This window comes from Dermochelys coriacea, chromosome 8, assembly GCF_009764565.3.
Source record: "Dermochelys coriacea isolate rDerCor1 chromosome 8, rDerCor1.pri.v4, whole genome shotgun sequence".
Lineage (NCBI taxonomy): Eukaryota > Metazoa > Chordata > Testudines > Dermochelyidae > Dermochelys > Dermochelys coriacea.
In genome coordinates, this window is record NC_050075.1 from 10861729 (window position 1) to 10887947 (window position 26219).

General features: G+C 40.2%; 1 protein-coding gene across 2 annotated transcripts in view; it reads left to right on the forward strand.

The window, feature by feature from the left end:
* Positions 1 to 26219, forward strand: part of TRPC7 (transient receptor potential cation channel subfamily C member 7) — a 158205-nt gene that overhangs the window by 76439 nt on the left and 55547 nt on the right. For both annotated transcript variants that reach the window (XM_043490932.1, XM_043490933.1), the window contains one exon: positions 6036 to 6218. In XM_043490932.1, coding sequence (XP_043346867.1) covers positions 6036 to 6218 — 183 coding nt within the window. The remainder of the gene's footprint in view (positions 1 to 6035; positions 6219 to 26219) is intronic.

Sequence of the window (26219 nt, forward strand, 5' to 3'; positions counted from 1 at the left end):
CCAGACACATGGTAAATATGCAGCTTATACAGTATTGACATGTACGGACAGTATAAACTTGTATCCAGACTAACAGTACCGTTAACATACCCATTATACTGCTTACCACCTTTCTATCTCCTCACCCTTAAGATTGCCTCTGGTTCAGTATTCTGGGTGATTGTGTGAGTATCTCTAAAGCAATTGACTGTAAATCCTGATTAGAGCCTGACGGAAACAAGCCATCCCATGTGTTATAGTACTCTGTTTAGTAAAGAAACACAGATTATGAGTAGCCAAAAAAGAGTTACCCAAAAAGGCCTTGAACAAGGGCTTCTTCACACTTCATGCTGCAGCTTAAACACAACTAATAGCTCATCCTGTCATCTAGACACACATTTTCATGTTGAAGGTCGTTCTCACAGTCGATCATCATACAGAAACTCACAACAGGTGTGCTTGTAATTGTGCTCTATTTGGAGAATTCCCGACCCTCAAACTCTATATTAATACCTGTAGGAAGCTATCATTATGGCACCAGGTTGCTGTCCCGCCTGCATGATTGCTGGTTGGCTAAAGGGTTGTTTAGGGGTTTTGGCTTACACAACTTGTGTTTAGCTTTCAATGCTTCTTTACACTTAAAAGGCAAAATAGTTTTGAACATAAAATTCATCCATGCTGTCTCCAAGAATGTGTCATAGTCATTCACCAGAGCACAAACATTTGTAACTCCAAGTTTGAAATTGTTGAACCCTGGGTCCAGACCTGGAGAGCCTGCATCTATACTGCATTATGTGGACCTGAGTCCAACTCCCCATATCCCAGGCTTCCTAGCTCCTCCCCAAATATGGCCACTCTAGCTCTTTGTTTATCGTGCAGTGTGGGAAAATTTGACTGACCACCAAAGTTGACTGTCCAGAGAACAAAGGAAGTTGACCCGTGGGATTGTGCAATATTTTTTGGCAGACTTTCAGACTGAGTCCATCTGCAATGAGGCTTGAACTCATGGTCCTGGTTTGACTCATTCTCAGACCCTCCATCCTCCTGGGACCCTGGTTTGGCGTGATGTATATAGACAGAAGGGAAATTAGGCTTGAGTCCGAGTTCTAACCCTGGGTTTACGTAGCAGTGTAGACATACCCTAAGAGGTTAGACACTTCTGTAAATCCAACATTAGGTGTCTGTGTGAATCTTTAGGCACCTAAATACCTTTGAAAATCTGTCCTTCAGTCCCTTAGTTTTTTCTCTATTAAAGTGGATATAATAACATCTAGTTCACAGGTTGATGTGCTTCTTAAATAATGTTTGTGCAGCGCTTTGAGATCTTAGGCTAAGAGATGTTATGGTACTGCAACATGTTATGTTTGAAAGTTAGATACAGTAATTTAGAAAATGCAGGAATACAACATCAAGCGACTCTTAGTTAAACCTGTCTTTGATGAAATGCTATCTTAGTTTTAGGTTGATTGCTTAATTAGGTGAGCAACTGAATTGAATTAATTCATCAAAACTAATTTGAAAAGATCTCTTGAGGCTGTAAGAGCTTGTGTCTATTTGTATTTGTTGCTTTGGGTCTATGAATGGTTTTGTTATTGTGTTAACAGCAGCCTTAATCTTGTTTGGTTTTAATTGCATTTGGTCAGTTTCAATGGTAGTCATTTCTTTTTTCTTTTTTTCTTCTCCCACCATGTGTAAATCAATTACTGCTTGATTTAGAATAAGAGCTTTAAGTGAAATGATTCTTATCAAGTTAACTAAATTTCACCCCTATCCTCACAAGCACAGCCTAAATCTGATGGTGAGGTAAAATTACTTCATAGGGATTCATGTTGAGTTTCTGGAGCCATGTTTCCTGGAGTAGTATTTCAACAAATGTGTTAGAACATAAGAACGGCCATCCTAGGCCAGACCAAAGGTCCATGTAGCCCAATATCCTGTCTTCTGACAGGGGCAATGCCAGGTGCCCCATGGGGAATGAACAGAACAGCCAATTATCAAGTGATCTATCCCCTCTCACCTATTCGCAGCTTTTGGAAAACAGAGGCTGAGGACACCATCTCTGCACATCCTAGCTAATAGCCATTGATGGACCTATCCTCATGAACTTACCTAGTTCTTTTTTCATAGAATCATAGAATCATAGAATATCAGGGTTGGAAGGGACCCCAGAAGGTCATCTAGTCCAACCCCCTGCTCAAAGCAGGACCAAGTCCCAGTTAAATCATCCTAGCCAGGGCTTTGTCAAGCCTGACCTTAAAAACCTCTAAGGAAGGAGATTCTACCACCTCCCTAGGTAACGCATTCCAGTGTTTCACCACCCTCTTAGTGAAAAAGTTTTTCCTAATATCCAATCTAAACCTCCCCCATTGCAACTTGAGACCATTACTCCTCGTTCTGTCATCTGCTACCATTGAGAACAGTCTAGAGCCATCCTCTTTGAAACCCCCTTTCAGGTAGTTGAAAGCAGCTATCAAATCCCCCCTCATTCTTCTCTTCTGCAGACTAAACAATCCCAGCTCCCTCAGCCTCTCCTCGTAAGTCATGTGCTCTAGACCCCTAATCATTTTTGTTGCCCTTCGCTGTACTCTTTCCAATTTATCCACATCCTTCTTGTAGTGTGGGGCCCAAAACTGGACACAGTACTCCAGATGAGGCCTCACCAGTGTCGAATAGAGGGGAACGATCACGTCCCTCGATCTGCTCGCTATGCCCCTACTTATACATCCCAAAATGCCATTGGCCTTCTTGGCAACAAGGGCACACTGCTGACTCATATCCAGCTTCTCGTCCACTGTCACCCCTAGGTCCTTTTCTGCAGAACTGCTGCCGAGCCATTCGGTCCCTAGTCTGTAGCGGTGCATTGGATTCTTCCATCCTAAGTGCAGGACCCTGCACTTATCCTTATTGAACCTCATTAGATTTCTTTTGGCCCAATCTTCCAATTTGTCTAGGTCCTTCTGTATCCTATCCCTCCCCTCCAGCGTATCTACCACTCCTCCCAGTTTAGTATCATCCGCAAATTTGCTGAGAGTGCAATCCACACCATCCTCCAGATCATTTATGAAGATATTGAACAAAACGGGCCCCAGGACCGACCCCTGGGGCACTCCACTTGACACCGGCTGCCAACTAGACATGGAGCCATTGATCACTACCCGTTGAGCCCGACAATCTAGCCAGCTTTCTACCCACCTTATAGTGCATTCATCCAGCCCATACTTCCTTAACTTGCTGACAAGAATGCTGTGGGAGAACCCTTTTTTGAACCCTGTTATAGTCTTGGCCTTCACAACATCCTCTAGCAAGGAGTTCCACAGGTTGACTGTGCTTTGTGTGAAAAAAATAATTCCTTTTGTTCGTTTTTAACCTGCTGCTTATTAATTTCATTTGGTGATCCCTCGTTCTTGTGTTATGAGAAGGAGTAAATAACACTTCCTTGTTTACTTTCTCCACACCAGTCATAATTTTATAGACCTCTATCATATTCCCCCTTAGTTGTCTCTTCTCCAAGCTGAAAAGTCCCAATCTTATTAATCTCTCCTCATACGGAAGCTGTTCCATACCCCTCATCATTTTTGTTGCCCTTTTCTGAACCTTTTCCAAGTCCAATATATCTTTTTTGAGATGGGGTGACCACATTTGCATGCAGTATTCAAGATGTGGGTGTACCATGGATTTACATAGAGGTAATATGATATTTTCTGTCTTTTTATCTATCCCTTTCCTAATGATTCCCAACATTCTGTTCGCTTTTTGAACTGCCGCTGCACATTGAGTGGGTATTTCAAGAGAACGCTCCACAATGACTCCAAGATCTTTCTGGAGCAGTAACAGCTAATTTAGACCCCATCATTTTATATGTATAGCTGGGATTATGTTTTCCAGTGTATGTTACTTTGCATTTATCAAAATTGAATTTCTTTTGCCATTTTGTTGCCCAGTCACCCAGTTTTGTGAGATCCCTTTGTAACTCTTCGCAGTCTGCTTTGGACTTAACAATCTTGAGTAGTTTTGTATCATCTTCAAATTTTGCCACCTCACTGTTTACCCCTTTTCTTAGATCATTTATGAATATGTTGAAAAGTACTGGTCTCAGTACAGACCCCTGTGGGACACCATTATTTACCTCTCTCCATTCTTAAAACTGACCATTTATTCCTACCCTTTGTTTCCTATCTTTTAACCAGTTACTGATCCATGAGAGGACCTTCCCTCTTATGCCATGACAGCTTACTTTGCTTAAGAGCCTTTGGTGAGGGACCTTGTCAAAGGCTTTCTGAAAATCTAAGTACACTATATCCACTGGATCCCCTTTGTCCACATGCTTGATGACCCCTTCAAAGAATTCTAGTAGATTGGTGAGGCATTATTTCCCTTTGCAAAAACCATGTTGACTCTTCCCGAACAAATTGTGTTCATCTATGTGTCTGACAATTCTGTTCTGTACTATAGTTTCAACCTGTTTGCCTGGTACTGAAGTCGGGCTTACCGGCCTATAGTTGCCAGGATCACCTCTGGAGCCCTTTTTAAATATTAGCATCACATTAGCTACCCTCCAGGCATTTAGTACTGAAGCTGATTTAAATGATAGGTTACAAACTCCAGTTAGTAGTCCTTCAATTTCACATTTGAGTTCCTTCAGAACTCTTGAGTGAATATCATCTGGTCCTGGTGACTTATTACTGTTTAGGTTATCAATTTGTTCCAAAACCTCCTCTAAAGACACCTCAATCTGGGACAGTTTCTCAGATTTGTCACTTAAAAAGAATGGCTCAGGTTTGGGAATCTCCCTCACAGCCTCAGCCATGAAGACCAATGCAAAGAATTCATTTAGTTTCTCCGCAATGGCATTATCATCCTTGAGTGCTCCTTTAACATCTCAATTGTCCAGTGGCCCCACTGGTTGTTTAGCAGGCTTCCTGGTTCTGGTGTACCTAAATTTTTTTTTGCTATTACATTTTGAGTCTTTGGTTAGCTGTTCCTCAAATTCTTTTTTGGCCTTCCAAATTATATTTTACACTTCATTTGCCAGAGTTTATGCTCCTTTCTATTTTTCTCACTAGGATTTAACTTCCACTTTTTAAAGGATGCCTTTTTGCCTCTCACTGCTTCTTGTATTTTGTTTAACCATGGTGGCACTTTATGGTTCTCTTACTATGTTTTTTTAATTTGGGGGTATACATGTTGCATTGAAGGGTCTCTTGGGACTGATTATATTTTAGTACCCAATAATCTGGTTGAAATGGAATTAAGAATCTCCTCTGTATTTTGTGGAGAAATAACCTAAGAAATTTAATTAAAGAACAGAAAAGAGATGAGAGTTTTTGTTGTAATTCAACTGAATTACATTGAATTCACTGAATACATTTGTGTCTTAACACATTTTGGTGTCAGTATATGTAAGTAAATCATGTGGGCTGGACATTCCTAAAACCAGATCTATCCGTTTAATTAAATATTTTCAAACAGCATTTACTTTTTGTATAATTTCTAAATTGATTAATAGTGGAGCCATGGGGGAAATACTTTTTGCTCTCCTGGGGATATGATGTGGACTAGAAGGAAGGAAACACATTATATGTGGAATTTTGCCAAAGCAAAATATTGTTTGTGTTCACTTAAAATCAAGGGTGAGAATGAAAACTCCCCTCCAGGACAGTAGAGTTGTCCTTTCACCTTAAAAAGAGGGGAGGAGTGCCAAAATGTGGGGGCAAATTTGTGAAAACTAATGATTGTCTGTCTGTCTGTCTGTCTGTCTATCATTCATATTGCCCATATCACCATACTACCTGACCTATATGAACAGAGTTTTGCCCTTTCACCATAAAAAACAACATTAACTGATGGAAATGGTACTAGTTTATTATGGAAGAAATTCACTAATACTTGTGAAAACGTAAATATGCCCCAACTCAAACCTCAAACCTTCAGCCTCCAGCCAGCAAAAGGTTTTACATGGATAAATCCTGAACTTCAGCCTGAACTGGAGTTCTTTTAAAAACATGTGTTTTCAGGTCACAACAAGAAATGACTTTTGTTTCTCTTTGTTTCATTAGAATGATTACAGGAAGTTATCTATGCAATGCAAGGATTTTGTTGTGGGTGTACTGGATCTCTGCAGGGATACAGAAGAAGTGGAGGCTATTCTAAATGGAGATGTGAACATAAAAGTGTGGCCTGAGCATCACCGCCCAAGCCTGAGCAGAATTAAACTTGCCATTAAATATGAGGTCAAAAAGGTAAGATTTTTCCTTTAGTTGCCTTGTCACTACATTTTACAAGCCAGATTCTGCTTCCATTGAAATCAATGGTAAAACACCCGTTCCTTTCAGTGAGACCAGGGTTAACCCTTGAAATTTAGCTTTTCTATGGCTTTATTTGCAGGGTGGTTTCACATTTTAATATGGAAGATGTTACCGTTAAACTGTTAATTATTATGGATATGGTGGTGCAATGTTAAAAGGAAGGTTGGAGGATCAAGGGATTGGTAAAATTGTATAGGGGCCTCTCATCTCTAGGTTAGGTTACACAATTACGAATGTGGAAAAGTTTGGTCTTGGTCACAAGTCACTGCCATTGCAATATGCAGGGTTGTTGTAGCTATGTAAGTGCCAGGATATTAGAGAGACAAGGTGGACGAAGTAATATCTTTTATTGGACCATCTTATGTTGGTGAGAGAAATAAGACCTGAAGAGCTCTGTGTGAGCTTGAAAGCTTGTCTTATGGAAGAGTAGCTGGGGGTTCAATACAACCCCCAGATTGCAAACCCACTAACAAATGTCGGGAGCACACTCTCAGTCTAAGGGATACATCTACACAGCACAAAAAAAACCCCTCATGGCAGCAAGTCTTAGAGCCCAGGTCTAAGCACTCCCAGGTCTCAGACTGCAGAGCTAAAAATAGCAGTATAGACATGGAGGCTTGGGCTGGTGCCTGGACGCCAACACCTTCCCCCCACTACCATGTTTCAGAGCCCAGGCTCCGGCCTGAGCTCAAACATCTACACTGCAATTTTTAGCCCCTCAGCACAAGTCATATTTGACCCGAGACTTGCTACAGTGGGTCGTTTTTTGCTGAGTAGAAATATGCTTAGAGGGAGATACCAGCCTCATAAGATCATCCGGTTTTTTTGCAAACTTTCAGGCATCACTTTGGTCTTATCCAGACTGATCTTTCGCCAGAGAGCTCTGATCCATGCCCCATGAAAGTCAATGGGAACTATGCTCTGAAGTCACTTAGGTAGTTTGAAAAAAACAACCCCACTCATTATGTAGGACCACCGAATAAGCATGCCCCACACTTAGCATTTATGTAGGAGAAAAAGGCCCCTGACTAGATCTGGTGAGAAAACAGAATTCTAATTCCTCAAAAAAAATTTAGTTTTTTGCGGGGAGGAGGAATTGGCCCACATCAGGACAAAAAGACAAAACCTTGACATTCTTCACAGCAACCACACACCACACAACAAAAACACTAACCCAGGAATCTATCCTTGCAACAAAGCCTGTTGCCAACTGTGCCCACATATCTATTCAGGGACACCATCATAGGGCCTAATCACATCAGCCACACTATCAGAGGCTCATTCACCTGCACATCTACCAATGTGATATATGCCATCATGTGCCAGCAATGCCCCTCTGCCATGTACGTTGGCCAAGCTGGACAGTCTCTACGTAAAAGAATAAATGGATACAAATCAGACGTCCAGAATTATAACATTCAAAAACCAGTTGGAGAACACTTCAATCTCTTTGGTCACTCAATTACAGACCTAAAAGTGGCAATTCTTTAACAAAAAAACTTCAAAAACAGACTCCAACGAGAGACTGCTGAATTGGAATTAATTTGTAAACTAGATACAATTAACTTAGGCTTGAATAGAGACTGGGAGTGGATGGGTCATTACACAAAGTAAAACTATTTTCCCATGTTTATTTTCCACCACCCCCCCCCGCCGTTCCTCACACGTTTTTGTCAACTGCTGGAAATGGCCCACATTGATTATTGGTACAAAAGGTTTCCCCTCCTCCCCCCCCCGCTCTCTTGCTGGTAACAGCTCACCTTACCTGATCACTCTTGTTACAGTGTGTATGGTAACACCCATTGTTTCATGTTCTCTGTGTATATAAAATCTCCCCACTGTATTTTCCACTGCATGCATCCGATGAAGTGAGCTGTACAAAAGCTTATACTCAAATAAATTTTTTAGTATCTAAGGTGACACAAGTACTCCTCTTATTTTTGTGGATACAGACTAACACGGCTGCTACTCTGAAACCTTCACAGAACCTGAATTCCGTAATAGTCTGTTTTGGGCATGTTGAAATGTTCCCCGGGCAGGCATGTTCCAGTGTTTGTAAAATGTTCCCCGAGATCTCCTGCTAACAGGCTGCCAAAGAGCCAAAAGCCTGGGAGCCACAGGAGCTATGGAGCCTGAGTGACCAAGCTCCCCTCTACCCGCCAGGCAGGCAGGTACTGGGATTATTCATAGAAGATCCCCCTCAACAAAAAATGGAAACCCCCAATACCCTACCCCTGCTATTGCACACAGCTAGGAGCTGCTGAGTTAAATTAACAACTGTCTGATCAGTTTCATGGCTGCTATTCAGCTGTAGGGAAGCTAACAAAAATTATGTCAATTTCAGTCAGCTTCCTCAATTCCAAGCACCCCACCAGTTCATACGGTGCGCTACTGGAGAACCTGGACTTCCCCAATCAGGGTTCGGGGCCCAAGTTTCCCAGTCAGATGGGCTGTCAAGGATTCAAGAAACCTGGTAGCCTGAGCTCCTCAGCAACCTCCCTGGTGGGTTTGCCAAATGCCTGGAAAGCTACTGGGGAGTTTGGGAGTCAAGGATCTCAGGACTTCTGGGGACATGGGCAAGCTGTCAGAAACCTGCATGGTTTCCATCAAAATGTCATTGAAATCAACACTTTCCCACTGAACGTTTCTATTTCAAGAAATCGGCATTCTCCGATTGAAAAAAATGTTCTGCTGGAAAATTTCTGAACCGCGCTACCCTGACACAAGGAACTGGCAGATTAATGGGCAGGTAATAATGCAAATCTGAAGAGGTGTACACATTGTGAAAGAGGTGTATTTTGACAATGGAACTGAAGGTGTTGGTTCTCTCTTACACATGGTCCTAAATTATATATTCCCACATACTAAAATTGGCATTCTTGACAGTCTATATATGCCATTTTCCAGCAATGATGCAGCAACACTGAGATCAGCAATGGTGTAAGCACCATTTAAGTCAGGAATCGGTTCATGGTTTTTATGAGACTGTCTCCAATAGTGCTTGCACAGTAGCTACTGCCAGTGGAATTGTTGATGTATCCATAATTCCATACTCATCCTCGAGGTTCATCCTCCAGGAAAGGACTGAGAACCATGAATGGTACAAGATGGAGATGTCTGTCTATGTATTCTTTGGATAAAGAGAGGATGTCAGTCTTCAGGGCTCTCAATCTGTCACATTTCATGAGCAGTAAAAAAGAAATGAAGCAACTAAGGGTTTCCCTAACGCCGCTCCTATTCAAGACAATGTTCCCTTTGAAGTCATAAGCAAAACTCTTACAGGCTTCAGTGAAAACAGTTAGGCTGACATAGAATGCTTTTTAAAATCCCTCTCTAATACCATTGAGAGAATGAGTGCTGATGTGGCAGTAAATAAATTTAACTCATGAGAAAGTATTTTCTGATTTTTGACTGAATATCCAGAAGTTAGACTTCAGCATTTGCTAAAAGGCCTTGCCAGGCTAAAATACTCCTGTGTCATTTAACCTCAAGAAAGAGATCTTGGTGTCTTGGATAGTTCTTTGAAAACATCCACTCATTGTGCAGTTTTCGGAGTAGCAGCCGTGTTAGTCTGTATCCGCAAAAAGAAAAGGAGGACTTGTGGCACCTTAGAGACTAACAAATTTATTTGAGCATAAGCTTTCGTGAGCTACAGCTCACTTCTTCAGATGCAGTGGCAGTCAAAGTGAACAGAATGTTGGGAATCATTAAGAAAGGGATGGATAATAAAACAGAAAATATCATATTGCCTCTATATAACTCCATGGTACGCCCACATCTTGAATACTGCATGTGGTCGCCACATCTCAAAAAATGTTTTGGAATTGGAAAAGGTTCAGAAAAGGGCAACAAAAATGATGAGGGATATGGAACAGCTTCCGTATGAGGAGAGATTAATAAACCTGGGAGTTTTCAGCTTGGAAAAGAGATGACTAAAGGGGGACATAATAGAGGTCTATAAAATCATGACTGGGGTGGAAAAAGTAAATAAGGAAGTGTTATTTACTTCTTCTCATAACACAAAGAACTAGGGGTCACCCAATGAAATTAATAGGCAGCAGGTTTAAAACAAACAAAAGGAAGTATTTTTTCACAAAATGCACAGTCAACCCGTGGAACTCCTTGCCAGAGAATGTTGTGAAGGCCAAGACTATCACAGAGTTCAAAAAAGAACTAGATAAGTTCATGGAGGATAGGTCCATCAATGGCTATTAGCCCGGATGGGAGGGATGATGTCCCTAGCCTCTGTTTGCCAGAACCTGGGAATGGGTTACAGGGGATGGATCACTTGATGATTACCTGTTCTGTTCATTCCCTCTGGGGCACTTGGCATTGGCTACTTTCAAAAGACAGGATACTTGGCTAGATGGACCTTTGGTCTGACCCAGTATGGCTGTTCTTATGTTCTTATAACCCTGGTTTCTTGGAGTTGTTGCTCCTTTATGATATACCGGCCAAATTCATTCAAGAGTTAAGTGTTTTATTGATCACAGCAAACTATTTTTGAAATAGACAGTGCATCAATCCCACCCACTCTGTGTTGAAGCAGAGTGTGTAAGAGTTAGCTATGTCTCCCCCCAGTTCTGCTTCATTAATGTATAGAAAAATAAATCAATATTAAAAAGGTATTCTAGGACCTCTTCTTCCACTTTTCCAAAAGTAAGTGCTAACGTTCAATCACTCATTTGATCAGGTCACATTTTTAAAGGTAACTTCTTCTGCATTGATGTTACAGTAAGAGAACTGAATTAGAGGAACAGATAGGGATGTATGAAAGGGGATAATCAAAACTGGTGTTCTGAGCATAAGGAATATATTTTAAAAGCAGCAAAAGAGAGAAGGAAGTGGTTTAGTTTTAGAAAAATATTTAAAATGTTCTGCTTTATGGATGCATGCTCTGAATGGAAAATTTGGTTCTGGCAAATACTGGGTCTGGGAGGTGCAGATTAATGATTTCAACAATGTGCTTTGATGGAAATTGGGCTCCTATAACTGGGCTTAAAGAGTTGTTCCAAATTTTCCAGCTAACAACTGCTATCTACTTCCCCCACCATCTGCTTACTTCTGCCTCCAGCTAACATCTGCTGTCTCCTCCCCATACCACCTGCTTACTTCTGCCTCCCTCTTCTGCCTTCCTGTTATGGAAGCAATTAATTAAAGAGAAACTTAACTCTTAATTTAAATGCTTTCATACAGGGACAAATGGTGTGGAGCTAGTCTGTATAACAGAAAGGAACTGGACAAATTATTCTTCCCAGGCTGGTGCAGCTATGCACTGTCCCATAATCAGAGCTTAGTATCAAGACTCCAGCCATCCCCAGTTGAACTTTCTTAAACAAATTGGGCCAAATTCTGTGCCTTGAACAGGTGCCAGCTCATTGACTTCTGTGGGCTTGTACTGTTTTAACTCAGAACAGAATTTGCCCTGGTGTCCCTTTAGAAGGCTGACTAGTCTGAAATACCCTTGTACTGTATCATCACAGAATGATCCCTAGAAGACTAACAAGGCAATAGCTATAGCAATGCTTTTGAGAACTCCAGACACTTTTGCTGAGCACATCAAGTCCTCTGCACTGCTTTCTTTCATGCTCTGTTTCTTCTCACAAGAACTGTACTCATCTCTTAGGTACAGAGAACTTTGAAACTGTGGATTTGACAAGATGTAGCTGACCTGCTGTGTCAATCATTGCACTGCCTTCAGTATGCCTGTTCCATCAGCTCTTTAGCCAGCTTGTTTTCAGAGGCTCATCTCTAGCGAGTGCATTGTTTCACGATGCATGTCCACAGCTTCCCTATGGACTTGCCAGTTCTGCAGCATCCGATAAATCCAAAAAACTGTGTTCTGCTTTGTCATATGCAGTTGAGATCAACAGCATATTTTCTCCTTCTGTTACAAAATATATTCTTCAAAACTGATCATCCCTTTTTAGAGCAGAGGAACCCTTTGGGCATCATTTATTATAACTACTAGATCAATTACATAATGTATGAGTACTGTGTTCAGTAAATCTTGTGTTGGTTCTCTGTGTAACATTTTGCAGTCTGTTCTTTTCTATATTTCTCCCTCCATATTTCTATTGTATATATTCTGATAGTGGTCGTAGGCAGGCTAGAGAGCAATTGATCTTGGACTCAATTAATAAAGAATTAAAGAAGGGTAATATAATTAATGCCAATCATCAAGTGTTTATGAAAAGTAGATCCTGTTAGACTAACTTGATATCTTTTTAATGAGATTTAAGTTTTGTTGATAAAAGTAATAGTGTTGGCATAATATACTAAGACTTCTGTAAGTTGTTTGACTGCACAACATTGTGATTAAAAAAAAGTAAAACAATACAATGAACATGGCATATATTAAATAGATGAAAAGATGGCCAACTGACAGGTCTCAAAATGTAATTGTAAACAAGGAATCATCATTGAGCTGGTGTGTTTCCAGTAGAGTCCCTCAGGGATTAATGCTTGACTGTATACTATTTAACATTCTTCTCAATGATTTGGAAGAAAACATAAAATCATCACTTAGAAAGTTTACAGATGGCACATAAATTGGGAGTGTGGTAAATAATGAAGAGAACAGGCCATTGATAGAATGGGATCTAGATCACTCTTAAGCTGCACATAAGCAAACAATATGTGTGTTAGTAAGGCTAACTACATCAGGGAACAAAGAATGTAAGCCATGCTTACAAGATGGGGGACTCTATCCTGGGAAGCGGTGACTGAAAAAGACTTGGGGTCATGGTGGATGGTGGATAATCAGCTGGACATGAGATTCCAGTGTGACGCTGTGGACAAAAGGGCTAATGGATGCATAATCAGAGGAATCGTGAGTAGCAGTAGAGAGGCTGTTTTACCTCTGTTTTTGCCACTGGTGAGGCTGCTGCTGGAATATTCTGTGCAATTCTGGTGTCCAAAATTCAAGAAGGATGTGGAAAAATTTTGAGAGGGTTCAAAAGAAAGCATTGAGAATGATTTAGAAAACCTGCCTTATAGTGATTGAGCTCATTGAGTCTATTTAGCTTAACAAAGAAAAGGTTAGGAGTCAACTTTATTACAGTCTATAAGTACCTATGTGGAGAACAAATATTTAATAATGAGCTCTTTCATTATTGGCAGTGACTTATGGTAGCAGGTTCATATTTATCATACACTGTATTGCTAAATGGATGAACAATCTCGATACAAAAATGTAGTGATGAAAATATACCAGTAATGACTTCCTTCAGTGAAAAGAGATTTTGAGCTATAAAGGCATTTGACGTGTGTGTATATAAACTTTCACTTTGAAACTTATTTCCAACTTAAGGAAATCATATATTGTGTGAATGGGTTTTTTTGTTTGTTTGTTTTTGTTTTGTTTTTTATGGATGGATTCTGGATCTCGTTACTCTGATTTACATCAGAGTAACATGATCAAAACCAGTGAAATTACACAATATTTATATAGGTGAAATTGAGATCGGCATCTGGCCCTCAAAATGTAAAAGACAGCTCTGTGAAGGAATGCTGCTTGACCTCCATCCCTCACCTGAAGCACCAAAATCACTAACCCACAAATGGGGACATCTAGCCATCAGGCTGATTTATGTATGATAGTCCTCCCTGCCTCTGGCAAATTCAAGATGCAAATGGCTTCTGAGTTATGGCTGGCTGAGCACTACCTACACTGCAATCCTGCAGCAGTGGAACCAGAAATGGACTACACTGCTGCTCAAGTTTCCAGCTTTTGACTGCACCCTGGGACTGAGATGCCCTGGTATGTACTTGGGTAAAGGGAAATCACTGCTCTCAAGGTGCAAAATGATATTTCAGCAATATTAGGCTGTCTGGGAGTGGCACTACTGCTGGCAAATTCAGTATTCACATCCCCTATCCATGCCAGCAGTTGCCTCGGCATTCTATCAGCTACTACAGAACTGTCCTTCCCTGCTCCCTCTTGGCTTTCTGCTTCCAACATTCTGGGCCAAATCATTCACTGAATTCCCATTCATTTTTGCTCTTTTTAGACCAAATGTTATTTTGAGTACATTATATAAGATTGTTTTTTAATGAAGCTGCACTGATTTACTCCAGTTGAGAGTCTGTCCCATTATTATTAGTAGCCTGAAATTTGCTCTGTTGGTTTTTGCATTCTTCAGCCCATGAAGATATAAGTGGTAGAGAGAAATAAAGGTATTCTGACATAATTGCACTTAGATAGGACAGAGCCTGAAACATTCTATATTATGTTGTTTCATTAAATGTCAAGAAGGATCTTAGTAACTAAGTCACCCATTTAAGGGCTAGTGATTGATGGCTGTAATTAAAATATATATGAAATATTATAGTTTTTCATCAAGTTGGAGTTTCAATAATATACACTCATTTGGATTCAAATTTTTAATGAGTATTTGATATTCTATCTCCTTCTACCATTCTGCTTCTGGATTCATGTCTTCCTATTAGCTATCTAACTGCCTAAGGTAGGCTTTCCTTGATGGAAGTTCTCAGAGCTTAATTTATAGAGCCAATCTTTATTTAGTGGTCCTGATTTTAGTTTTTCAGCAGATGCCTCTGGCAATATTTTGCTATCTTATTCTTTCCACAGTCTGAGAGAGATGGCAAGGGACCCCGGGCTAAGGCAGGATTATCTGATGGGGTTAAGCGTCTCTGCCAGGCCTCTAGACATATTTCTTCAATCTTCCCCCTTTTATTCTTTTCCACTCACTAACCCTATTACTTCATAGTCCCTCTTACGTTGCAGCCACCAACTCAGAAAAATGAGCTATTAAAAATTTGCACATTTCCTTAATTTCACAGCTGCTAAATGATCAGTCCCCTTGATGGACATCAGACAGTGCACCACAAGGAGTGGAAGAGAAGGAAATAATACTGTTTTGAAATGGAGGCTGAGGAGCAACATTTTACTCTTGTCCACCAGGCTACTGTAAAAGAAGCAGGCACTGTTAAATGAGGTCACCAAATCAAATACTTCTCTGAGAGTTTTAAAAGCAGCTCCGTCATCTTTCCTCCTTCCCCTGGATCAGGGATATTATAGTATAAGGAAATATTAATCCTACACACACAGTTTAAAAGCTCATAAAGCTCATTTTAGTTCTGATACAGTATCTTCTTAATCTTAAATTTTCTTTCCTGTTGTGCTCCCTAATAAGGTGTAACCAGAAATGGGGCCATGTTTTTGGTATCTCCATTTTCTAAGACCAGTTCAAGGACCTGTTCCAAAGTCCATTGACATCAATGGGAATCTGTCTGCTGAGTTCAGTGAGCTTTGGTTCCATTTTTGGTTGAGTGAGATGTAAATCAATTTTTCTTCGATATTTGTTGATAATTTGCACAAAAAGCCTCTATTAACTTCACCCATTTATTATTCCAATAAGCAATTCATGGTTCAACTGAAAGCAGGCCGTTTTATTGATCAGTATCTTGGGTTTTTTATTAGTACTTTCAGACACTCAAGTTGAATCTTGGAAAGCAGTTCTGGCAAAGCATCAGAAGTGCCGAACTTAATATTTTTAAAGTGGTTCTCTTATTTTTTTTAAATGAAAAGAGAGCCAACTACTTCAGTAACATTGGCAAGAAAACATGACAGTTTAACTTTCTACAGTATAATGAAATGCCCAATATAGAAGGTAATCATGGAATTAAAATTCCATACATACTTTACAGCCAGAAGGAAGATAAAATTACACCAGTTACCAAAGCTGATTTCTATAAACTGATCTTTAAAACTCTAACTGAGGCTATAATTCTTTTCAAACTCTGCCTATCCCAGAGGAACTAACACAAGTGCCCCAATAGCTATCACATGTTTATAATTGTACACTCTTCATTCAAAGTTCCCAGACTCACCCTGACTCTTCAGATTATTTAGCTGGTTGCACATTTTGTCACCTCATTCGTCATTTCCTGAGAATCATTCTGAAAATTACAATCCCAATATTTTGTCAAGTAGTGAAATAATCAAGCTGCTGGAGTAGAGAAAACATCATGTAAAAACCTAGGTATAGCGTAAGTGCTGGAAACCTTCCAAGAAGGTTTGACACCTTTGACTGGTGTGTCAAAAGACTCTCGTGATGATATTAATTAGCACAAGGCTGGGACTGGACGACAAGGGATGGATCACTCGATAAATTGCCCTGTTCTGTTCATTCCCTCTGAAGTATCTGGAACAGGCCACTGTCAGAAGACAGGATACTGGGCTAGATGGATCATTGCTCTTACCTACTATGACTGTTCTTAGACTATGATTAGTGTTTGTATGCACAGTGGGAAAATAAGCCCTTTCCTCTCTAGCTGTGGAGAACCCTGCTGCAGAGGAACTGGTATAGTTCTTCTGTACAGGACATTGGATAGAAGGGTACAGAAGGGCAAGCTGTGCGAGGCGTATGTATTCCCTGCATCATGCAGAGACTTTCTGCATCGTGTCTCTGGAGATGCTAGATGAGGGGTGAGGCCGGAGGAGCCGTCACTGTGTGCAAGTGGTGAATGAATCTGTCCTCCATTTTAAAGGAACATAATCTTTTTTTATTGGAATTAGAATTTTAAGGCTCCTGGAGTGTAAACACACATTAATATCTTGGTATTTGTATTTATGTTGTGTGTGTTGGGGGAAAGGGTGTTTAGTTTGGGGGGGTTGCTTTTTTGGTAGGGTATTTTTTGTCACAGGAAACCATTTATGGGGCATAATAATGCAAAGTCTGCTATTTTCTTAATATTTCCATGGTCAGAAGCTGAAAAGTGGACCAGGATACCAGATCTCATGGTTACTTAAGTCATCTTTGTAAGTTAAAAAAAACCCAAATACAATTAAAAATAAAGACAAATGCATGACAGAGACCTAGATCTAGTCCCACCTTTCCTACAGCCCTAACTGTGAAAGCTCCTCAGGACCGATTTTTTTTTCTACAGATCCAATCATCATGTAAGTGTACAATAAATAAAGGTTTCTGAGTGGTCGTCATGTTAGTCTGTATCAGCAAAAAAAACGAGGAGGACTTGTGGCACCTTAGAGACTAACAAATTTATTTGGGCATAGGCTTTTGTGGGCTAAAACCCACTTCATCGGACGCATGCAGTGGAAAATACAGTAGGAAGATAGATAGATATACACAGAGAACATGAAAAAATGTGTGTTGTCATATGCATTATAACGAGACCAATCGATTAAAGTGGGCTATTATCAGCAGGAGAAAAAAAAATCTTTTGTAGTGATAATCAGGATGGCCCTTTTCAAACAGTTGACAAGAAAGTGTGAGTAACAGTAGATGAAAAAATTAGCATGGGGAAATAGTTTTTACTTTGTGTAATGACCCATCCACTCCCAATCTTTATTCCAGTCTAATTTAATGATGTATGCAGAAATAGCACAGAAACAGACTTTCTTGAATCATTTCAATCCCACAGTTCTGATCCCAGTTACCAAAGATGTACCAAAGTTATCCCATGAATGGATTTATTTCTAAATGGGAGCAAAAGTGCGTAGATGTGGAAGTACAGAGTCAGGGAAGGTTTTTATTTCCTCTGTGCCAGTTCAGCTTAGGACATGTACTCTGCCCAGGAGTTAATGCTGAGCTTGCTCAGAACTGCAGCCAACCTGTAGATGAGTCCCAGTGAAGGAATGCACATTTCTTCTTGCTATATCACTGGAATACCATTTCATTTATTTATTAATCAATCCCCCTGCTTTAGAGATCTATGCAGTATCTTTCAATTATCTCTTCTGTCCTCATTGTCACACTGTTTTCCCGTTATCCTTTAATGTTGGTAGGGATCTGATAAGGCCAACATTTTCCTTCAGTTTCTAAAGCCAATGTCTCTCTGTGGGAGCTGACATTCATCTCCCTTCTTTCCAGATGCTGGGGTCATCATCACCCCATTGCCTTTAATTGCAGATGTCAAGTGCCCAGCTCCAGTTTCCCAGTTGGCAGTCCAGTTCCTGGCCATCACAAAGCCAGACCACCTCTCTGTCACAGGATTTAATTTAATTAACCGCAAGACATACAAATTAGATTTGGAAAAAAAATTAATAAGAATTAAACAGAACACCAGATGGCTGTGCAAATTCTATTTAATACAGAGATGGCACAGGAACTTTTCCTCATAATTGCATTATTAATAATTAACATTTTGAAGATGCTCCAAACAGAATGTTGGCTGTTGCATTAAATTATAATTTTTCATTGCATTGGTCACGGAGCTCAGGTACTCAAGGGTATATGAAGCCCAACTCTCAGGAACTGCTGAGATAATCTGAGGCCCTGATTTATTTATACAGAGGATACAATTTTATTTTGTATGATGTCTTTCACACAAATTGCTTCACAGAGTTAAATAACGAGAGAGTTGTAGCGTTAAAGCACTGTAGCCAAGGGAGAGAAAAATGAAGTGACCTAATGATGAAAACATATGTTCACAGATGGAGTTTTGAAATGGAGAGTCAGGGAGATGGAGCATTGCTGGAAGTCTGTTCCGGATAGCAGAGGCTGCAGAGCACAGTGAACTCACATTAGATGTGGCCAGATTAAGTGAAGGGGCTGGGAAGATTGGGAGCAGTAAGGTGACACAGAGAGAAAGACAAAGTCCATCTTTGTGGGGGTTGGAACAAGACTATGAAAACTTTTAGAATCATGGAGGCCAATGACTTACATCCATAGGACATGTTAGAAAATTCTAGGCCAAATTCTGCTCAGAGTTATACTGATGGCAATCCAGACTAACTCCATTGATGTCAATTAAATTACTTCAGATTTATACCAGTGATAACTTTAAGTTAAAGTTCAGAAAACAAGTCCTCAAAGGACAGGAAATGCAATGTTATCTTTGGTTTCACAGTAGCAGCCGTGTTAGTCCGTATCTGCAAAAAGAACAGGAGTTCTTGTGGCACCTTAGAGACAAACAAATTTATAAGAGCATAAGCTTTTGTAGGCTACAGCTCACTTCATCGGATGCATAGAATGGAACATATAGTAAGAAGATATATACATGCACAGAAGGTGGAAGTTGCCATACAAACTGTAAGAGGCTAACTAATTAAGATGAGCTATTATCAGCAGGAGAAAAAAACTTTTGTAGTGATAATCAAGATGGCAGATTTAGACAGTTGACAAGAAAGTGTGAGGATACTTAACATAGGGAAAGAGATTCAATTTGTGTAATGACCCAGCCACTCCCAGTCTCTATTCAAACCCAAGTTAATGGTATCTAGTTTGCATATTAATTCAAGCTCAGCAGTTTCTCACTGGAGTCTGTTTTTGAAGCTTTTCTGTTGCAAAATTGCCACCCTTAAATCTTTTACTGAGTGGCCAAAGAGGTTGAAGTGTTCTACTACCGGTTTTTGAATGTTATGATTCCTCATGTCAGATTTGTGTCCATTTTTGCGTAGAGACTGTCCAGTTTGGCCAATGTACATGGCAGAGGGGCATTGTTGGCACATGATGGCATATATCACATTGGTTGATGTGAGGTGAACGAGCCCCTGATGGCATGGCTGATGTGATTAGGTCCTATGATGGTGCCACTTGAATAGATATGTGGACAGAGTTGGCATCAGGCTTTGTTGGAAGGATAGGTTCCTGGGTTAGTGTTTTTGATGTGTGGTGTGTGGTTGCTGGAGAGTATTTGCTTCAGGTTGTGGGGGATGTCTGTAAGCAAGGACTGGCCTGTCTCCCAAGATCTGTGAGAGTGAGGGATCATTTTTCAGGATAGGTTGTAAATCTTTGATGATGCGCTGGAGAGGTTTTAGTTGGGGGCTGAAGGTGACAGCTAGTGGCGTTCTGTTATTTTCTTTGTTGGGCCTGTCCTGTTGTAGGTGACTTCTGGGTACTCTTCTGGCTCTGTCAGTCTGTTTTTTTCACTTCAGCAGGGGGGTATTTTAGTTTTAAGAATGCTTGATAGAGATCTTGTAGGTGTTTGTCTCTGTCTGAGAGATTGGAGTAAATGCGATTGTATCTTAGAGCTTTCATAGTAGCAGCCGTGTTAGTCTGTATTCGCAAAAAGAAAAGGAGTACTTGTGGCACCTTAGAGACTAACAAATTTATTAGAGCATAAGCTTTCGTGAGCTATAGCTCACTTCATCGGATGCATTTGGTGGAAAAAACAGAGGGGAGATTGATATACACAGACAGAGAACATGAAACAATGGGTTTATCATACACACTGTAAGGAGAGTGATCACTTAAGATAAGCCATCACCAGCAGCGGGGGGAGGGAGGGAAGGAGGAAAACCTTTCATGGTGACAAGCAAGGTAGGCTAATTCCAGCAGTTAACAAGAATATCTGAGGAACAGTGGGGGGTGGGGTGGGGTGGGGGGGAGAAATAACATGGGGAAATAGTTTTACTTTGTGTAATGACTCATCCATTCCCAGTCTCTATTCAAGCCTAAGTTAATTGTATCCAGTTTGCAAATTAATTCCAATTCAGCAGTCTCTCGTTGGAGTCTGTTTTTGAAGCTTTTTTGTTGAAGGATAGCCACTCTTAGGTCTGTAAGCGAGTGACCAGAGAGATTGAAGTATTCTCCAACTGGTTTTTGAATGTTATAATTCTTGACGTCTGATTTGTGTCCATTCATTCTTTTACATAGAGACTGTCCAGTTTGGCCAATGTACATGGCAGAGGGGCATTGCTGGCACATGATGGCATATATCACATTGGTAGATGCGCAGGTGAATGAGCCTCTGATAGTGTGGCTGATGTGATTAGGCCCTATGATGGTATCCCCTGAATAGATATGTGGACAGAGTTGGCAACGGGCTTTGTTGCAAGGATAGGTTCCTGGGTTAGTGGTTCTGTTGTGTGGTGTGTGGTTGCTGGTGAGTATTTGCTTCAGATTGGGGGGCTGTCTATAAGCAAGGACTGGCCTGTCTCCCAAGATCTGTGAGAGTGATGGGTCGTCCTTCAGGATAGGTTGTAGATCCTTGATGATGCGTTGGAGAGGTTTTAGTTGGAGGTTGAAGGTGATGGCTAGTGGCGTTCTGTTATTTTCTTTGTTGGGCCTGTCCTGTAGTAGGTGACTTCTGGGTACTCTTCTGGCTCTGTCAATCTGTTTCTTCACTTCAGCAGGTGGGTATTGTAGTTGTAGGAATGCATGATAGAGATCTTGTAGGTGTTTGTCTCTGTCTGAGGGGTTGGAGCAAATGCGGTTATATCGTAGCGCTTGGCTGTAGACAATGGATCGAGTGGTATGATCTGGATGAAAGCTAGAGGCATGTAGGTAGGAATAGCGGTCAGTAGGTTTCCGATATAGGGTGGTGTTTATGTGACCATCACTTATTAGCACTGTAGTGTCCAGGAAGTGGATCTCTTGTGTGGACTGGTCCAGGCTGAGGTTGATGGTGGAATGGAAATTGTTGAAATCATGGTGGAATTCCTCAAGGGCTTCTTTTCCATGGGTCCAGATGATGAAGATGTCATCATTGTAGCGCAAGTAGAGTAGGGGCATTAGGGGACGAGAGCTGAGGAAGCGTTGTTCTAAGTCAGCCATAAAAATGTTGGCATACTGTGGGGCCATGCGGGTACCCATCGCAGTGCCGCTGATTTGAAGGTATACGTTGTCCCCAAATGTGAAATAGTTATGGGTGAGGACAAAGTCACAAAGTTCAGCCACCAGGTTAGCCGTGACATTATCGGGGATACTGTGATCTTAAGTGATCACTCTCCTTACAGTGTGTATGATAAACCCATTGTTTCATGTTCTCTCTGTGTGTATATAAATCTCCCCTCTGTTTTTTCCACCAAATGCATCCAATGAAGTGAGCTGTAGCTCACGAAAGCTTATGCTCTAATAAATTTGTTAGTCTCTAAGGTGCCACAAGTACTCCTTTTCTTTTATCTTAGAGCTTGTTATCTTTGAAAGTTCAATTTAAACTCTGGAGTTTCTGGACTCATGACCTCCCCTCTGGTTGAACAGATGTGGTACATCTTTGGAATTATGTGACCACAGTGTATCATGGGAGATGTAGGCTAGCTGGGAAGCCTGACCCATAGAAGAGAAGGCAGGCATAAATCAGCTGATTTACAACTCCCATGAGCTATCTCAGGGGGACACGGTGCTGAATCTAGATGAAACAAAATGCTTTGATTCAGTTCATCAAAACAAAATGAAACATTTCTATTTGTGAATGTTAAAAGAGTTGTAAACTGAAATCTTTCTGAAATGTTCATTCTGTGAAAAAGTTCTGTATTTGGACTTTTTGTACTGTTTGAGAGCAAAAACAAATTTATAAATATCAGAATTTCCTGAGGGGCAGAAATTCTGATTTCTTAACCAGCTCTAATGTGCATAAGCACCGGCCTGAACCGAGACCCCAAAGAGGAGAATTTATATAAAACACCAGGTTTCACAAACAGGGTCTATGCTGCAGGACTGAACTGAAACCTTCAAAAGTTTTTATAGAGTTGCCTTTCTGCCCTTTTCAGCTTCTCTATATTGCACAAAAAGGGCCAAAAAGTATTTTTCCCTGTTTGTTTTCATAAATATCAGAGATATTTTTCAGAGATATGAAGTAAAGTTATCCCAAGTTAAGCTGGAGGTCTTGATGAAGTCTCAGAGATGTTTGTTAAATGCTCTCTCCTTAGTCATTGTCAAGCTTAGGATATAGTGGTCAAATGTAACTCTTCTAATTCCTTTTAACTCAACCCCTAAAGCATCTTGATAATTTTTTTCAACACTCAATGTTCTCTATTTAGTGTACATCTTTCTACAGCATGAATGGAAGTATTCCAGGTGTGCTCTCACCATAGCTGAACAAGGTATTTAGGCTGCTAATTTCCATTGAAGATTCTGGGCCTGAGTTCCTTTCTCCAAGATATGCATGCAAAATCACATTGCCATTCTGATGCAAAATCACATTGCAAACACATGTGGATATATTTTTGCTGTGCCCTAGCATCTCTAGGTCTCTTTCAGTATTACTGCTTCCCCATTGAATATCTGTGGTTCTGATTATTTCCCCCCTCCCAGATGCATTAGCCTGGATTTGTTTTCCAATTTGAATCTCATTTTATTTCCTCTCCATACATTCAACCTCTTCAGGTGTCGATGAATTATTTCTCTGTCATCACTTGTGGTTTGTAACACTTCCCAATTTACTGTAATCCGCACATTTAATTAATTTCATTGGCAAAGTACCATACAGACTTATACTGTCGGGGAGCAGGAGGGGAAGGGGCAGAATCAAAACCCTTGTATGAGGCAAGAGACAAAATAAAAAGTGTCTTTATTAAAATTAAAATTATTTTATTAAATGAGCAATTAATACGTTCTGCTATAAATCTTATCCTGGATGCTCCCAATTTTGGCTTCATCTATCTTTCAAGAAGCAGTAGACCTGCTACTGTGTGTTTTCTTTTTTTGCGGGGAGGTGGGGAGAATATGCTGTTAGAATGAGGTAAGTACAAACCTCAAGAAAAATATGTTTCACCATTTAAGGTTTTTATGAGAAGATTTTCTAGTAGGTTTGGTTCTATACAGGTATCACAAAGATTTTTTTTCTTTCTAGCTCTATTTAGAATCAACGCTGGGACTTTCCGTTTTCTAGCTTCTTTTTAGATTAATAATTAAGTGTTAAGGATTTATTCATGCATTCACAAAAAGGGGAAAACGGATATTAGCAATAAAACTTCGAACAAACACGTATCCCACCAGAATACAAAATCCCTATTTTCTGTAAAGTAGAACCAACCACCTTAGCCAACAGGCTGCAGAAAAATGCTTAGCAAAAAAGACTACAGATTACAAATAAGATTATAAATAAGCCATCAGAGGCAGCCCATGCCCTTCCCTCAGTGCAGGAGAAATGTACAGAAACTGACAAAAATATTAGTTAAAATTTGCATTCACTGCACTGGCTACAGTGTTCATGTAAGCTTGGCATTATCTGGTTTGCATTTCAAGAATATTAGGCTTAATTTAGTTTTCTAATGTGAATAAAAAACCCAGACAAATCATTTATTCCCAGATCTGTTACTAAAATGGTTATTAAGATTCTGTTTTTCATATGGTGCTTGAGTGCACATACCTGTTGGAATAGAATAGATTTGAAATGGTCCTGGCAGTTTTATCTATTCCATCATTTTTTCTTTCTATTTTACTAATTAGAGTTTTCTTCTTTTAAAAAAATATTAAACAAGGCAGCAGTTTTGTACATATTTTACTTCTGCTGCCTGGCTCAATCACTGCTTATAATTCACACTGCTTATTTTAAAAGAGCACCCCAGCACCTTATCTTGAATTCTATAAAGCATTAAGGACATTTGGTTCTCCAATGACAATTATGCGAGCATGTGGCTTTCCATACTGACCTCCTCTCTATTAGTCCTCTTGTTGCCCTTTCAAGGCAAGAACTTGATCCCTTTAGTGGAAATTACAAAACGCCTTGATGAATAAAGAATCAGACCCAACGTCCTCCTGGCCTAATATGAGAGAGAAGATTAAATTTTATGGGTGAGATCCAGATCTAGATCCAAATCAAAACTACTCTAAAGTGTGGGCTGTTCAAATCCAGGGTTTGTTTGCAGATCACAATGGTGATAGGAACAATCCAACAAGTGTGGATTCAGATCTGGACCTCTCTAAAGTTTGGGAATATTTGGATCAAGGGGTTTGGTCTCGGATCATTTTTACCTGCTCTACCATGAAAGCTGTCTACTTATTACCATACAGATGATAAAGAAGGCTGTGGATAGTCTTACAAAAGGGGTAATGGCTTTTTAAAATCTTAAGACTTAAAGACTTAAGACTTACCTACCCTGAAAGGTAACTCTGAAACTGGCATCATGGGGCTCATGTTCCTTACATCTCAATGATTCCAGGTAAAATATGCTGAGTTTACAATTAAAATAGTTTTACACACACCCCCAGCCCCCAACTACCAGTTTACAAACCCTCAGCCTGGGCTGTAAGAAACAAGCTGTTGTTCTTCCCCTTCTCATGCATCAACTGGTAATAAGGATTCTCCAGGACAAAACAGTCCTTCACTTACATCCGCGCTTCCCTATTGCCAGTGGTGCATTTGGCAGTCTGCAGATGAGGATTTCTACCAATAAGACTGGACTTTAATGTATTGATTTTCTGCCTAATCCAAATAGAGAAAATGATCCATAAAATTATGCTGCCATTTACATCTCTGTGACCCAACTACAGCGAATGAGGCACTGGGGATGAAAATCTGAGCAGAATTTGGCTCTGCTGATTTCAGTGACACTGCTCAACATACATAAAATTACTTACATGCCTAAGAATTTTCAGGATCAGAACCTGAGCTAACAGATACAAATCTGAATATAAGTAAAGAGCAGGTTTCTTTGTGTAAAATCACAAGCAAATGCTGAGGTCAACTGAAAAGTAAATAATAGTATTACAAAAATAACATGCGGAGACAGATTTCTAGTGCAGACAACCCATGATTGGAGACGGTGCTTGGGTTGCTATTTTTTTAACTACTTAAAAAACGTGGAGCTGCATTTTGCATGAGGTGAAGATGATATGGACCGGAGTGCAGCAGTTTGAGAAGAACTGAACTGCAGGAGACTGGATGAGGTGGTTATTAGTCATACTTTATATTTGTCTAGCATCTTCCATCCTAGAATATTGAAGCATTTAAAGAATATTAATTAAGATAATGACCCTATATGGTAGGTATGTATCAATATATTCATCTTACAGATGAGGAAACAGATGCACAGAAATGTTAAGACAACTTGTTTAGGTCTTGCAACCAGTCAACGGCAAAATGGGAAGAAAAACCAGGGATGGAATTCTGGCTCCACTGAAGTAAATGGGAGTTTGCCATTGAGTTTAGTGCCGCCAGGATTTTATTGCAGAAATCTTGACTAATGAGTATTTGGCAGAACTACATAGTGGAAAATAGTTTGCTCTAGGTTGGGTTTTCTAAGGAGCCTAAGGGAGTTAAGTGCTCAAATCCTAAATGTGA